The 15052-nt window shown below is 39.7% G+C and overlaps 1 protein-coding gene across 1 annotated transcript; it reads left to right on the top strand.

Moving 5' to 3' along the window:
- Nucleotides 1-476: 476 nt before the first annotated feature.
- On the top strand, nucleotides 477-14652 carry RNF32 (ring finger protein 32). The gene is given in 8 exon segments (XM_086467329.1): nucleotides 477-518; nucleotides 1447-1717; nucleotides 6354-6391; nucleotides 6394-6498; nucleotides 8210-8242; nucleotides 8692-8801; nucleotides 9011-9137; nucleotides 14590-14652. Coding segments are annotated over 8 exon segments (789 nt in total).
- The last annotated feature ends 400 nt before the right edge of the window (nucleotides 14653-15052 follow it).

Here is a 15052-nt window from a genome sequence, read left to right as displayed (position 1 = left end):
CGCCTGCGCACACTGGGGAGCTCCGTTGCCTGGCAACGCGGGGCCGCGCTCCGTGGGGTGAGAAAAGGCAGGAGAGGTAAAAAGGAGCCCCAGGGCCGCGGGCAGGGGGCTGGGGCGAGGCCAGGAGCAGTGTCGGCGGCGCCGTGAGGTGGCCGGGCTGCGTGGCCTGGCCGGCAGGGCGCGACGCCCTCGTCCCGCCTCGGGGACGGCGCTGCTCCGTGTGAGGGGCGGTGGCGGGGACGGGGGCAGCGGTGCTGCTCTGGTCCCCCTGAGGCGGAAGGCAGCCTTCGAGCCGTAACGCGGGGAGCACGCGTTGGCTGCGGTGGCAGGAGGAGCAGCTCTGCACCGGGACAGAGCAGCGTGGTGAGTGATGGCTCCTGTTCGCCACGGCGGCGTGAGTGGGCATCGCCTCCCGCTCTGGCAGGCCCTGCTGCCAGGCCCTGCTGCCGCAGGTGTTCCTGCAACAGGGGTTGCGCATGGCGTCCTTGCTCCGTGTGTCGCAGGCTCCCTTGTCTACAGTAAACTCCTCTGGCACAACAGTTCAATGAGGTTTGTTGTTACAGCCCTATTTTTTCATCGGTTTGGCTTGAAGTTTGTGTGACGACTGCCGTTCATGTTGAAGCTATTCTGTGCACGTGATGGGCAGTCCGCTGGGCGTGAGGCAAGTCTGACAGGAGAGGGGAGCAGTTGGTGGTGGATGGAGCCAGAGTTAACTTCTGTGCCTGGAATAGGTGTTAAGCTGTCTCCCGTGGTAGGCCTAGGAGAAAATGAGTGAAATTGGAGGTTTCTCGTCTGCTATTGGTAAGGCTGTTTCTGCTAAGAAGTATTATTCAAGTTCTGGTCCCTGTCTGTTTGTAGAGCCACACGACTCTTGTAAAATCAGCTGAAGATTGTCGATGGAGCACCATGATTTTTACAAGGTACGATCTCACATCTTTCAAAATAAGGCAGAAGGGTGGGGAGAAATTGAGGAATAGATAGATAAGCCCATTCCCTGTGTGAAAATAATATATTCTTGTTTATATTCAGTGTTCTGGAACGCAGGGTTAGCCCTTTGGGATTGTTTTTAATTATACTGAAGTAAAAATATGTTTGGGCATGCCAAACTTTTATAGTCCATAATGAGTTTATTGCATATAATAATTATGGGCTCAGTAATTAAAACTTAAAAATTACTGCTATTTTATTTAATATAAATGATAAATCAAAGATTTCATTTGACTTTTTATAAGTTAAAACTAGGATGTGTCAGAAACATCAATCTTAAGTTTCGTATGATGGTAATTGTATGTTAGGCTTCAAGTACAGGAGTTGCATGTGTATAAAAGCCTTTGACAAGTCAAAAATACTGGCTAAGAGCAGAATTTCTTTTAACTTAGTATAATATATATGTTTTTAAATAATTTATAACAATAATTATTCAAGTTGGGTTTTTTTTCTTTTTAGGGCTGTTCCTCCAAACGAGACTTGATTGCAGTTTCAGCAGTTGCTTTACAGGATCATATAATACACAGTCATCAGCTCCAGGATCTTTCATTAGCAGATCTTTTTAAGTCAAGGACAAGGAATACCAAGAACGCTTACAGACCCGTGAACAAAGAATTGGTCAGGGCAGTAGTAGATACTGGACTAAGAGAAAAGAGCACTGACCACAAACACAAGGAAGATGCAGAAAAGGAGTATGTTCTTGATCCCAGTCCTCCACAGCTAACGTTAGGTAAACCATTACATTCTGATTTGTGAATTTTTGTTTTTATTTAATATCAACTGAAATGAGGAAGCTAGGCTTTCTGTTCAATAAGATAATTTAATGCTAAACAGCAAAAAATCTTGTTTTAAAATTTGTCAAAAATCGACAGTTTAGGCCATCAGGTAAACAATGGAATTGCCATCAGTGGCTGGAATGTGTCTTTTCATATATGAAATGTATTAAAAAATACTATTCTTGTGACAATGAAGGTAAAAATGAAGAAGCTAGTGTGTCTTGATGAAGAAGAATTCTTCATTAAGAGACAGGAAATCTTTTACACTTTTTTAAATGTGTTTTGTATATCGACTGTCGTAACTTTCTTTACCTTATATTCTCAAGCAAACGTTAGTGATTTTGATATTGTATTTATTTGGCGGAATGTTTTAGTATTAAGATTTTTTTTTTAAGTCTGTTCGAAATTGTTTGTTATATTCCTTAGTCTGTAAAAAGACATTTGCTAGTGCTGCATTAAATGTATTCTTTGTTAATATATACCCACCTTTACTCAAAGTTAAAAAGGTTTGGCTTTACAATGGTCCTGGGGCTAAACCCAGGAAGAATTAACACCTGTAGTTAAATACCTTTTTCAAATTTAGAAGCAAACATGCAACAAGATAAAAGTCACAGATGTGAGGGCTTGGAATGATGCCTGGTGAGAAAACTCACTTTTAAATAGTGTTATAATAATACAGATTTACAGCAGCGACAAGGCAATACTGCTTAAAAAGACAAAGCCAGGGAGCATCTAAACAGACCAGGAGTCCAAATGTGGTTCCCACCTATCAGCTTCAGTCTTGTGTTTCCCTTTTCTAAAGGTTTCTGCAGTATTCTTCCCATGCATATCTCCTGGTCTCCATCCTTTTGGTTATCTTGATGAGGCATTTCTTAAAGGACCTTCTGGCTCCACAAACTGCAGTTTTAAGCATAATAAACTTTCATAATCATTAATAATTGTTTTATTTAGTCTTTTCCATAAAAATCCCCTTAGGCCTCTCTGAAGTCCGCATTGCCTTTGCTACGGTATGTCTTACAGCAGTCCCAGCTCTCAAGAGAACCATGTAAATCAGTGAGGTTCCATACAAGCGCAGGCTTCTGCCTTTTAGAATCAGCTGAGGGTTAAGAGGGTAACATAGGATAATACACATGTAACAAGCAAAAGGACAAAGGCAGCAGGACAAGGTGATTATTACTATGTTTACATGGTTATAGTTTTGAAGATGGGAGGGTTTTTTCTTCGGTTCATTTTGAAGAGGAATTTGAAAGAAGAGGGGATAGTCAGCGGCAAGAACAGCAGAGAGGTACTGGGGTTAATGCAAGTATAAATAATGAGTGATTATGGAAGCTAAAGGTTGTGGTGAAAAAATGCAGCCCAAGTGTGAGCATGTTCTATGCGATCATAAGGAAGACGAAGTATTTTCTCTTTAAATCACAGCAGTGACTGAAATGTCGCATATGAATGCTATTGCAAGTGATTCGAAAGAATGTGCTGAAAGATTTTTTTTTTAAATTGCAGGTTTTTCTGGGGTTTGCTTATCAGAATTTTCACTTATAGTCTCACATTATTTTAAAATGCTTGTGTCAATCTTTCTCTTCTTAATAAGAATTGCATGGTTTAAACCTTACAACTGTGAAACAACTTTGAAAATGTAATTTAATGCAACTTTTTCTTCTTGAGTTTGTGAATAATCAAACCAAATCTCACGGGCCTCTATCATTAAAGTTTTCTCAACAGGGACTTGAGGCCTAAAATCAAATAGTAATAGTTTAAAGGTTAATGTCTGTAATCACTTTGCTAATGTTCATTTTAGGATAAACAACTCACTTGGTTGTAAATGGGTGTGTCAGTAAATGGATTTGGCTTGTAAACGATGGGTAAGGATGAAAACTCTTGGATGTCTTGAGCTGTGATAAATGTAGGCTTTCATTGTGGGTATTTATTCAAAGTGCTGCTTTGAGAATGTCTTCATAGAGCCTTTTGCTTCAACCCCATATCCCTTCTTGTGTGTCCTGCTGCCAGTTTTCCTTCATCAACTATGTTGTATAAAAGCTTTCCTTCTAAACACCTGTATAACCTGTCCCTCACAAATATCCCATCTGGTTTATATTATTCAGAAGTTAGGTTTTGCCACCAATCTCTTCCTATTTGGCAGCTTTAATCATCCATTTGTGAAATTTTAAATAAGCATTTTTTCTTACCCCGGGGGTATACAAAAGGCTTTCCACAAAGCCATCTCATTGTCTTCCTTAAAACAGTCTCTGACCACAGTGCTTGGAAGAAAATCAAGGGGTAGGCATTTTTTATGTTGGGATACCGTCTTTCATGCTGTGACTGGTTTGCAATCGTGTTCACTCCCAGCGTACCCAGATTTTCTCATCACAAAGACCATTGCTTGTATATATTGGACTATCAAAACAGGCTTGTTTCCTTACTCATTCACTGGTACTCTTCAGTATTAGTGTCAGATGACTCTTTATGTATGTTTTTACTGAAACTTTTGTCATGTATTTTATAATTTGATTCTTCTTTTGTAGTAGAAACACTGATCTGTACAGTATATGCTCTTCAAAAGTCCAGTGGTCAGGAGGGAAAGCACTCCTGGTTAGGAAAACTTCATGTTACTCACCTACCAATTTTGGCATTTCTTGCTAAGCTTTAAGCAAAATACATGTTCTGAACTAGTTTTTAGACTCTAAAAAGTTTGCAGGTTCCTTCATATTTCTCTTAAAGCTCGTATTATTTTTCACCATCAAGAGTACCAGATAAAAGCATTTTACTGCACCGAAATGGATCAGACAATGCTATTTTACATTCTGAAATTACGATGCCATAAATACATACGTATGTGCTTTGCTGCTTGACAAGGAGTGGTTTGAATTCCAGCCCGTAGCCTGCAGGCAGAGCTGTGAGCTCCCGCACGTGTGGAGGTGCTGTGTGGGTGTCTGAGTGTCAAGTTGTCCAGGAGCTGAAACGGCGTGCCTCCAGTATGACCACTGATGGAATCTACGGCCTTCATTGCTGCAAATTTTCTTTTGATACTAAGGTTTACACACATTGCTTACCTTTGACTTGGTAGCTTTACAAGGGTAAAGTGACATGGTGCAGGTCTGTGTGAACCAAACCGTATGTAAAGAAAGCACTTTCCACATTGTTCCAAAAGCATAAACTGGCCCAGCTTGAAATCCCAAAGCCATCCTCTTGTTCTAAGATATGGAAGCAAATTGATTTACATTTGAAGGATGTCATGAGCTCACAAGTAAGTAGGTTAGGGGGGAGAAGGTGTTTCTTGCAATTCCTTTAGTACCTCACAAAAGTTCTTTAAAAAGATCAAAGACAGTTTTGTGCAAATTTTAAATTATTAATTATATACATCTGTAGATGGATGAGCTCAAGAGCAGAATTTTTGTCTCAAAAATTAACAAATCCTACCCTAGAATAATAAGATCTCGAGCAAGTGGATCACCAAAACCCCATCCTTTTGTTTGTTGGGATTCCTTTTCTCTTCATGACTGACTAGAATGATGGGTTTGGATACACAAGCTGTCTGATGGGGTTTTGAAAGCTTATACAGAACAAATAAGTGCTACTTATTAATGCCTGGTTTATGCAAAGATTTGTGGTATGAATGAAGGAGTTGACCCTTTCCTTCCCATTTAGAACTAAAACTCTTATCTAGGTGTCATCGGCTTGCATTCTGTGTGTCCCTCTTCCTTTCTTGATTTAGCAAATACCACTGAGGCCTCATCAGGGACTCACGTTATTGGCTTATTACACATACCTTGACATTCCTCCGTTGGTTTTGGTCAGTCCACACAAGCTGCTTCCTCTGGTCTTCAAAGGTGACAAAGATCTATTCTCTGCTTTACCTACTATCATCTTTTTTTTTACTACTGAGATACTGACACTGGACTTTATCTGCCATTTGTCGGGGCGGGGGGGAATATTTTAAGTTTTTTCACTGATTCCTTCTTTGAGAAGGCAGAGGTTTCACGCGGACATGCAGGAAGGCGCCTCGCCCTTGTCATTGGAGATCGAAAAGCTCAGCTATCACAGTGACACTATCACTGGTGTCTTGTGACCATCTCTTTGTTTCTTTGTGCTCTTTATTTCTCTTGCATCTTCACAGTCTCATTACACTTCAGTATTTTGCACCAGCCATAGTTTATTATACCACTTTATTCATTTTAAAAAAAAAAAAACAATGCAATGTTGAAGAAACCTTCACAAATAATTCTAACAGAGATTTTGTTTATACTGATGATTTGAAATTACATTATTTTGCTTTGTTATGTTGTCTAGTTAATAATCCCCATCTTAATGGCTGTGAAAAGGTATCAAATTCCAAGTACTCGGCAAATAAAAGTTTACATTTAAAAAAATTTCCTGTATAAATCCATGTAACAGGGGTTCTGACAATTACTGATAGCTAATTAATAGTAAGTATGTTGCCTGCCAGTGGCTTGTCCAATGATAGATTTATATGAAGTAGCTGCATAAAGTATTTTTTAGTAAGTGCATCGTTGATGAATTTGGCATGAAGAAAATCCATTCTCTGCATCTGCCAGTGGGTTTTATTCGGTGATTTGTTGTTGTCGCTGTCTACAGCTCAGAAATTAGGCCTAGCTGAGCCTCATTCCTTGCCACACTAACTGCTGAAGAATGGGTAAAAATGAAGCAGAGATCCATACAGCACAGAGGCTCCATACAGCCTTGTGCAATATGCAGGGAAGAATTTGCACTTCAGCCTCAGGTACATGTATAACTGTATAATTGTGTGGACTACACAGTTTTATTTAAACACTTTTTTTCCAGAGTTACTGCTAAAAATCATTAGCTGGGGGAAGAAAGGAAGGAGAGAATGTACTGTAAGACACTATTTAGCATTTAATAGCTGGACCCAGCTATCAGTGGCCAACTCTGAAAGTATTTTGGACATGACATGGTTGGTAGTGTTTGTTCCCTTTTGAAGTTATGACAGCAGAGGAGATGGTAATCAGCCTTTTCATCTATTCTTGCAAAGCAGGTATAGGCTATTTTCTGCTTCATTTACACTCCTGTTAGATATGATCCTAGCCTTCATTCATCATAATGGCTAGTATTTACTAGTTTACAGTTTAGCATATATTTTGTTTTCTCACAAGTTTTGTTAATTGCAGATTAGTTGAATCATTATTTCTGTTTGGAAAATGGAAGTAGGTGTATTCTTGATACCAGTCAGTCCCTTCCTTAGGTTATCTGAAGAAATGCTTGCATTTTACCTTGATGGCTTTATTCAATGCATGTGTGTAGTGTAACCATAAGTACATTGTGCTTTATTAGATTCTCTCATCTCAAAAATATTAATCAAAAGGGACAAGTGACTGACTGAAGAGGAGTGCTGCTTCAGAGAGGTGATGATGGTAATTAGAATAATTATCCCAACTGCTTGCAAATTTCTTTCCACAGTGCATTTTAGGGTGTTATTTTCTGCCTGTTCTCCCTTTATTTTTTCTTGAAGACTTTTTACAACCAAGTCTATGATGTGAGTCAGGATCTTTCAACGATCTTAGATACGGGGCTTTTGCTTCCTTTTACATCAACGTTAACTGGAGGTGTACAATTGTCCACAGACAGGTGGGATCGATCTGGCAAAAGATCATTCTGCTGATTTCTGGCTACCCTGAAAGTCTAAAGCTTGACAAGAGAGAGCAAAAGACAGCACTCATTAAAAAGGTTACTTTAGATTTGGCACAAAAAGGGAAATGCCTCTGGAATTCTTTTTGTCCTCAGCATTTCGTTAGCTTTCCTCCCTCAAGGGAAAAAAGCCACTGTATCTGAAAGCTTTCCCTTCAGCTGGCTGCTAGCCATTAATCCTTTTGTGTTTGCCAGCTCAATAGTGCACACTACTTGTTCTGGTTTTCACTCCTTTCCCAGTTTTTCCTTCCTCTAAGAGGCAACTGCCTTTTTTGTCCAACTCTGTATCTTTTGTCAGGATGGAGATCATCAGCATTTGGTGGGAATTTAGGTCAGATAAAGGTGAAGTTTTCTTCTAGCCTGTGAACATGCTTTCTCCTTTGGTGTTTTTTTTTATATATGTGTGAAATGCTGCATTTGATGTATATCACTTCTTGAACTTAACACCTCTGTGGGGAAAAGGGAAAAAAAAATTAATCAGCTTTCATTTTAAGTACTTGTTTTATAATCTTTCCCTTCAGTCAGTAGCAGTTTGCATTTCTTGCTTTCTGCCAGTCCGTGGGTTGTTAACACAAAATTCACATATTGGTTTAAGATGTAATATATTAAGTAATTGCTATAGAAGACTAATTTTATTTCCACGAGAAAGTCTGCAGTAGTAACAGAGAGAAACTAATGACCTTTCAGGCAGTCAGAATTTTTCGTGTCAGCATTTTTTACTTTTCAGCTCTTAGAATGGTTTAAAGTCAGGTTTGGTTGTTTGTTTTTTTATTTCCTTTGAAAAACAGGTGCTGCTTTCATGTTCCCATGTATTCCATAAAGTGAGTACATTTTTATATAACTAGTCAAGCACATAATATGTGAGTATTTTAATTAAACTACTTAAGTGAGTATCTTAATGAATTAAATGTAATCATCTTGAAAAGTAATTTTGGTTCCAGATTTTTATGGAAAGAAATATAATTTAAGACTATTTTATGATGAAGCACTTTATTCCATTTTATTACCTTTTTTAAAACCATATGGGAAAACACAGTTTGTAACTGAGCTATACATTTGTATACTAAGCAGGAATAGTTTAATTCACGAGACTTCCTGCAAGTATGTGGAGATTTATAAAACTCTCGTAGCATTTTAATTATAAAAATATGCATCTTGTAGAGTGTTCATGGATTGATGAATAAACTGGTTTTACATTCTGTAATTTATCCTGTTCCATCTGTTCCGATGATATGAAATATATTGTAAGTAATTGCAATTGTTTTTTCAGGCATGCCTGAAAGCCTTTGAAATATTTACAGGTAAAAAGTTTTGTCCTCTGTGTAGAAAAGAGCAGTATCAGACCAAAGTAATACGTGATGGGGCACGCTTGTTTAAAATAGTGCGCTATTAGGTAAGCCTTACTTCTGCTACAGGTGTTGTCAGTGGACAGTATTTAATTCTAAATAATGTTCCAAATGTGTTAAAAGTTTAATAAGAACCTAGACAGAGTGAATGCACTACAAAAGTTAAAGTTTAAAAAAATTACATTAAATGATTGTTTCGTATAAAGAGTAAAATTATGTAAATTTAAGTTTCATCTCCTTGACCAAAACTGTGTCTTACAGAATTCAAGCTTCCTGGAGGTGACATACTGTTAGAAAATGGTATAAAGACTTGAGCAAAACAGTGCCTCCTAAAGACAGCGAATTAAGAAAGCAATTCTTTGAGAAAAAGGTATGTTACATTTGATTCTTTGGTCTGATCCAGCTCCCTTAAATCAAAACTCATGAGTATCAGCTCTCTACCTTTTTGTTTGTTCCTTCTTATTCATATAAAACAGGCAGCACCAGAGGCACTCAGTTTTGTTAGTCTGATCGTTCTATCCTCTTTACAATGTAGAAGTAAGGAGAATAATTTAAATATTTAATTATAAGGCCCGCCATTTGCCTAGGCCAACAATAGCGGGCTTTTTGTGAGACTCTGCATTTCCCTTCTCCTTTTGATAAATCAGTCACCTGTTTTCCTATAGAATTATATGAAGAGGGTATAGCAAGGGGAGAAACAAATAAATCCATAAACAATCGTAATTTCTTTTCACCGTCGTCGTTCTCTCACTGGACACTGAACTGGATAGCTCCATTCCATAGCTTTGCCCTTCTCCAGCTTCTGCTCGGACGCAAGTCAGACTGTAACAAATGAGGGTCCTGACCCCACACAAATGAGGCCAAATCGGGTACAAGCACTCTGCAGTGACCCTGCTTGCCTTTAAGCACACAGCTGCTGCAGCGTCCTGTGCGATCCTCAAGTCCTCCTTTGCTGCCTTCCAGTCTTCCCCCAGTTTAGTAACAGCCAGCCCAGCTCAGCTTTTCGCTAACAAGAACTGCTCTGACACATCCTCAGCAATTACCAGACCATCCCTCGGGGAGCGAGAGAAGCCTTCCTCGAGCCTGGTTAACGGGGATTAGCAAAGCCACACACCACAGCCAGGCAGCCATTGGAACGGAGCTAGGGCGTGCAACTGGGAACGTACTTGACCCCAGTTGCCAGCTAAGTCTGTGCTAGGTTTAAACCAATAATTAAATCTGTTGGGGTTTGGTTTTTTTTTTAAATCACTGCTTTAGTTAAACAGTAGAGTGCCCTGCAGAAAAAGGCTTGTTGCTGTCATCATTTCCCACTTACTTGGTTGTGTCCTGTGGGAGGAGAGCATTGGAGAGCAAGACCCTCTCTTGCTGTATTACCCGTTGATGTGCGATAGCGAGATTGGTAGCCTGGAGGTGACCTAGCAGGCTGTTGCAACGGAACTGGTACCCGTTCTGCTTGTGCAGTAACAGTGGCAGGGGAGAGAGAGGAAATCCTGTTCTTAGCCTTAACCCTGACACAGCTTGCTGGTCCCGGCGCTGCCTTTGTAGCCGATGCACAGTCCTTCCCTGCAACAGAGAATGTGAATGTGGGGTACCCGAAGGCAGCTAGTGTTACACCCAAAAGTGCTCCGACGCTTCAGTTTGGAAGAAATGAATCCTTCGGTGGATTGTGACAAGTAGCATAATGAGAATGAACAGAAACACCGATTTTTCTGCATGAAAGGCTGGGGAGACAGTCATATGCTTCTTTCCCAATAAGGCTGTCAATTGGCTGTGGGATCAAGATGCCACACTTAGCTATAAACAGGTAAAGACAAGTTGAAGAAGGCTTCTGAATGTGCTGAAAGTTGCAGCTGAGTGTCATTTGTTAAAATTTCTCTCTCGTCTTCAGACAGCTACAGTAGCAGTCCACCAAGCTTCCTACAGAGGGTTAGCTTTTGGGGCCCCTACCTTAGATACCTGTGTTAGGGAGAGACAGCCTGGTAGACTGCCCACAGTTCATCACATGCTTCTAAGCCATGGGAAGGTCTTCAATTAACACAGTTTTCTTATATAGCCCACAGCATTAAATAAATACATTTATAAGGTCTTCTCATATGGATTGGCCAGGTTTAAATGAATTCAGTAGCAATTGTGGTTAAAGGACGTACACTTATTTTTCTTAGTGGCTTTCAAGTGGGAATTGTAGATGAGTTTTCCTGCTGTTTGCTCTTACACTTTTAATTGTTGGTTCGTGAAAATACTAAAGAAATTTTTCACAAGGAGCTATCCATTTCCAGATGCTAAAAAGTTTTTCTAAAGTAAATTTTGCCTCTCAAACATGTGCTGTGCCTTTAAATTATCACTCCCTAAACATTGGCATAATCCAATGCCATCACAATTGGGAAAAATAAAAATAATCTAATTTTTAGTAACCCTACCTCCTCTGGAAGGATCACAAAGGTTAAAAATCAAGTTTCATATGCTTAGATAAATATCACAAAATAAAAAACAGAGTCCAAAATACTAGTGTTAGGAAGGACACATATTACTTGTTTCAGGGTGCTATACTAGCCCTTATTACTCCTATCATTAAAATTTTTAATAATCTGGATCAAAGGAGATACGAAAGGTCACTGAAACCAAAGTAGGCTACTTTTTAGCACTGCTGTACACAGAAAGCAGGGTGTTGCTTCAGCATGTTAAGGAGTGAATTTCTTTGATCTTACCTATACATGTCACTCCTGTATGTCATTTAATTATGGTATAGTCTTTTGTGGGTGCAATTAGATCGTTTCAAACGCATTACATTATCTTCCAGTTTTGCTAAAAATCTTGCCCTTGTTTCGGAAGCGAGGTAAGTCATTGTGAAATGATGCAGTTGACTTTAGTTTCTCCCTCCCCCCTCCACATGATTTCTCCCAACAATTTTAATTTAAATCTCACCAAACAGTATAATGGTCCTGGAATTTGTTTAGTCATTTGACTTCCTTTATCACATGGAGATGGTAAACATTCTGTTGCTAACTTGAAGTGGCTCCAAGCAGCAAAACTAGGAGGATATTAAACCAGTAAAAGCTTATCAACTGATTCATTGATATGCTGTAAATTCCAGCCTTTTCATTTTACTTTTGAGGGTTGCCATAAGTCAACACATTAGTAAGCAATTTGCTGACATTGGATCACTTAAAAAGGCTTCCCTGTGGACAAAGTTCACCTCGGTGCTTTGTTTCGTCGTTTTATTTTATCATAGTCTTGTGCTGCTGTACAGATGACTGATGTCGCTGTTGCATACCGATAGGGTATTTCAGGTGTTCAGTTTATGCCATTCTGTTCAAGTTTTAAGAAGTCATAGACATAAAATAGAGGCATGGCATTTTCAGAAATAAATTCAATTCGTCAGTTTCAGTTGTTCTAGGAAACAAAGGTTATTCAGTATTACACATTAAAACACAGCAGGATATAATATTTAAATCCTAGAACACATTAACACTAACAAATTACACAAAAGGCTTATTTCCTTTCTGCTTGCATTGATAGTCTGCACTGATTTCCAGTTAGCATAAATTTGGGGTTAAATTTCAGTTGCACTTTTTTTTTCTTCCCAACCTAGACTTTATTTGCTGATCGATGGATATGGGTTGGGTCAGGTCATACTGCAGAAAATACAGGAGTAGCTCAAAGCAGATAGTATCTTAGCAGCAGGGGAACTTGATAGATCACTGTCTCAGGCAGGAGAAGAGTTTTCCTCTCTTTATTTTTACAGTTTCTGCTCAAGGAGGCTCATGAGAGGACTTTTCAGGATCACTCGGGGAAATGGGGAAGAGAAATACAAGCGCAAGCTCAGGGAAGAAATGGAGAGCTTCTCCCTGCTGAGGGGAAAGCAGCAGAGGCACAGACAGACAGGGCCCACTGCTTGCTTAGCGCAGCCCCAGCCCCTCTCTGCCCCCCACTCTCCTCGTTGGTTAGTTGTCCTCAGCAGCTTGTCTAGTCACGAGGTGGCTCACAAAGACAGGCCAAGTCCTGGAACCGAACACGCACTGTCTGTGTTGCTCTCACATTCACAGAAACAGGCGCTGGATGAGGGTAGACTTAAAACATGGTTGCTTTTCCTCAAATTTTGTGTCCTGAGAGGCTGTTAGAAAGCATCAGCATGGCTGCTCTGGCTTTCTGTTACATGCCCCCAGCTTTCTTGTGAAAACAGTTCAGGTCTGTTGAGGTTTGATACCAATATAAATGAATATCAAGCATAAATCAGGACCAAAAGTGTTTTCAAATAGGTCAACCTTTACTTGACATTGAACAGAAACCATGAATTATATAAGGTTTAGGTGTAATCATACCCTGTTGGTCCTGAAGTCAGACTTTAAAATGAAATGAATAAAAGCAGTTAAAATTCAATGTGAAGTAGATTCAGTTCTAGAACCTAGGTAATAACGGTTCAGATAAAACTTACTAGGACTGTTATTGCTTAATTCAATACATAATCACATTAAAATGTTAAAGACATAACCTGATTAAAGTGCAGTGTGTTAGTTTTCACGTCTCATTCAGGAAGCCCACAGTGTCATCCTCTGGAGGCCACAAAGTGTAAATATTGAAGGAGGCCTGTGGTGGGATTCTTGTTTGTTTGGTTTTTGTTTTACACCTACCATTGAAGGTCAGTGTGTGTGTTTGTGTGGGACAGGATCAGGTGGGTTTTTTCTTTCGTGTCAGTGAACGGTCCTGAGGGGAGCACAAGATTACCCGTCTGCTCTTCGCTAGACACAGAGTTCTCTCACAGAGCGCAGAAGGGGCTGCTGCTTTTCCTATCACATTGTGATTTTAATACATGCACTGTGCAAGGGGTCGCAGGGGATTTTTTTTTTTAATCCTTTCTCTTTTATTATTAAGTTAAGTTGATACATCAGCATTATTAACTAAAAAGGCAACTAAATCTGATGACAAACGGGAACATCCTTTCAATATACTGTTGTGTTAGGGATCATTTGGAAGTACAGTCAGTCATAACAGGTCTTAGCAGTGAATCAGATCATAGTTAAAAGAAGAAACAAGATCAAATCTAACGTCAGGAAGAAAACAACTTGCCTTATGTGATGGTTTTCACAATTTCCCTTACCTGGACACTTCTAATGTTTGTCTTTAAAGTCTTTATTGAGAAACATTATGGGTTTCACTGGAAGCCACTTTCATACTTGCACATTATATGGACATAATTAAAAAAAAAAAAACCCCACAAATCATTAACTGATGAGCTTTTCCATAGTTTTAAAAGGAAATTTAGGAAATTCAGTTTACTTTAAATCTTAGAATGCTGAGTGAGCTTTTTGGGTAGTTTTTGTGGGATTTGGGCTCTTGATTCCTTTGGGTCTTTGAATATTCTGACATATGCTATGAAGAGTTGCTTTAGCAGTTGTAAGGGAGCTTGTGTCCTGGTAGAGAAAAGTTGCCTCTTCTCTCGCTGCTTATCATGCCTTTAACTCCACAGCAGATGCACTGGTTTCCCATCAAACAAGCAATGCTCAGCTAATTTCTGTACATCCTTTCTCTAACACAGCAGTACCCTCTGTGCTGTACCTGTGCGGGTTAAGAACAGTCCAGCTGCCTTGGGAAACTTCAGTGATGAAACTCCTGTGTTTTCTCTGAAGGATAATGGTCCATCAGTGGAGTCTGGGCACCTGATGCCTTTAACCCCTAAATCAGCACTGGACACCAGCTGCCAATTGGAACAAGATTCCATAGATCATTCCAACTGATCAGGCCCACTGGTCCAGTCACTCGCAATTTGTCCACATGAACTACCTGTAAGTACCTCCAAATCTAACAGCAGTCCATTTTCCTTTCAGGTTCCACAGATCAGCAATCAACTGTTGAGTTCTTACATCAACCTGGATGAATTTTTTTTCTGACACAATTATTTTATAGCTGCAAGTCCAGATGTGTTTCAGCATCTGGAAGGAAAAGAAATATTAAGTGCAACTGAGTGGGAGAAGATCCAGATGCAGGTTGGTTGGCTATTTTTTTTTCTTAAGTAGTTTTGCATCTATAAGCACTTCTGTGCTCTTTTGAGGCAGAGCAGTCTCTTCAGCATAATTGAGTGTTTTCTGTTTTCTTAAATTTTGGTCCGTCTGTTCCAAATCAGAAATATTAAAAAGTTTTTATTTTTACTGTTGTGGTTTAACCCCGGCCAGCAGCTCAGCCCCACACAGCTGCTTGCTCACTCCCCCCCAGGGTGGGATGGGGGACAGAATCGGAAGGGTAAAAGTGACAAAACTCATGGGCTGAGATAAAGACAGTTTAATAGGTAAA

Source organism: Leptosomus discolor, chromosome 6 (assembly GCF_034619465.1).
Source record: "Leptosomus discolor isolate bLepDis1 chromosome 6, bLepDis1.hap2, whole genome shotgun sequence".
Taxonomy (NCBI): domain Eukaryota; kingdom Metazoa; phylum Chordata; class Aves; order Leptosomiformes; family Leptosomidae; genus Leptosomus; species Leptosomus discolor.
This window is presented reverse-complemented; position numbering and strand designations above follow the sequence as displayed.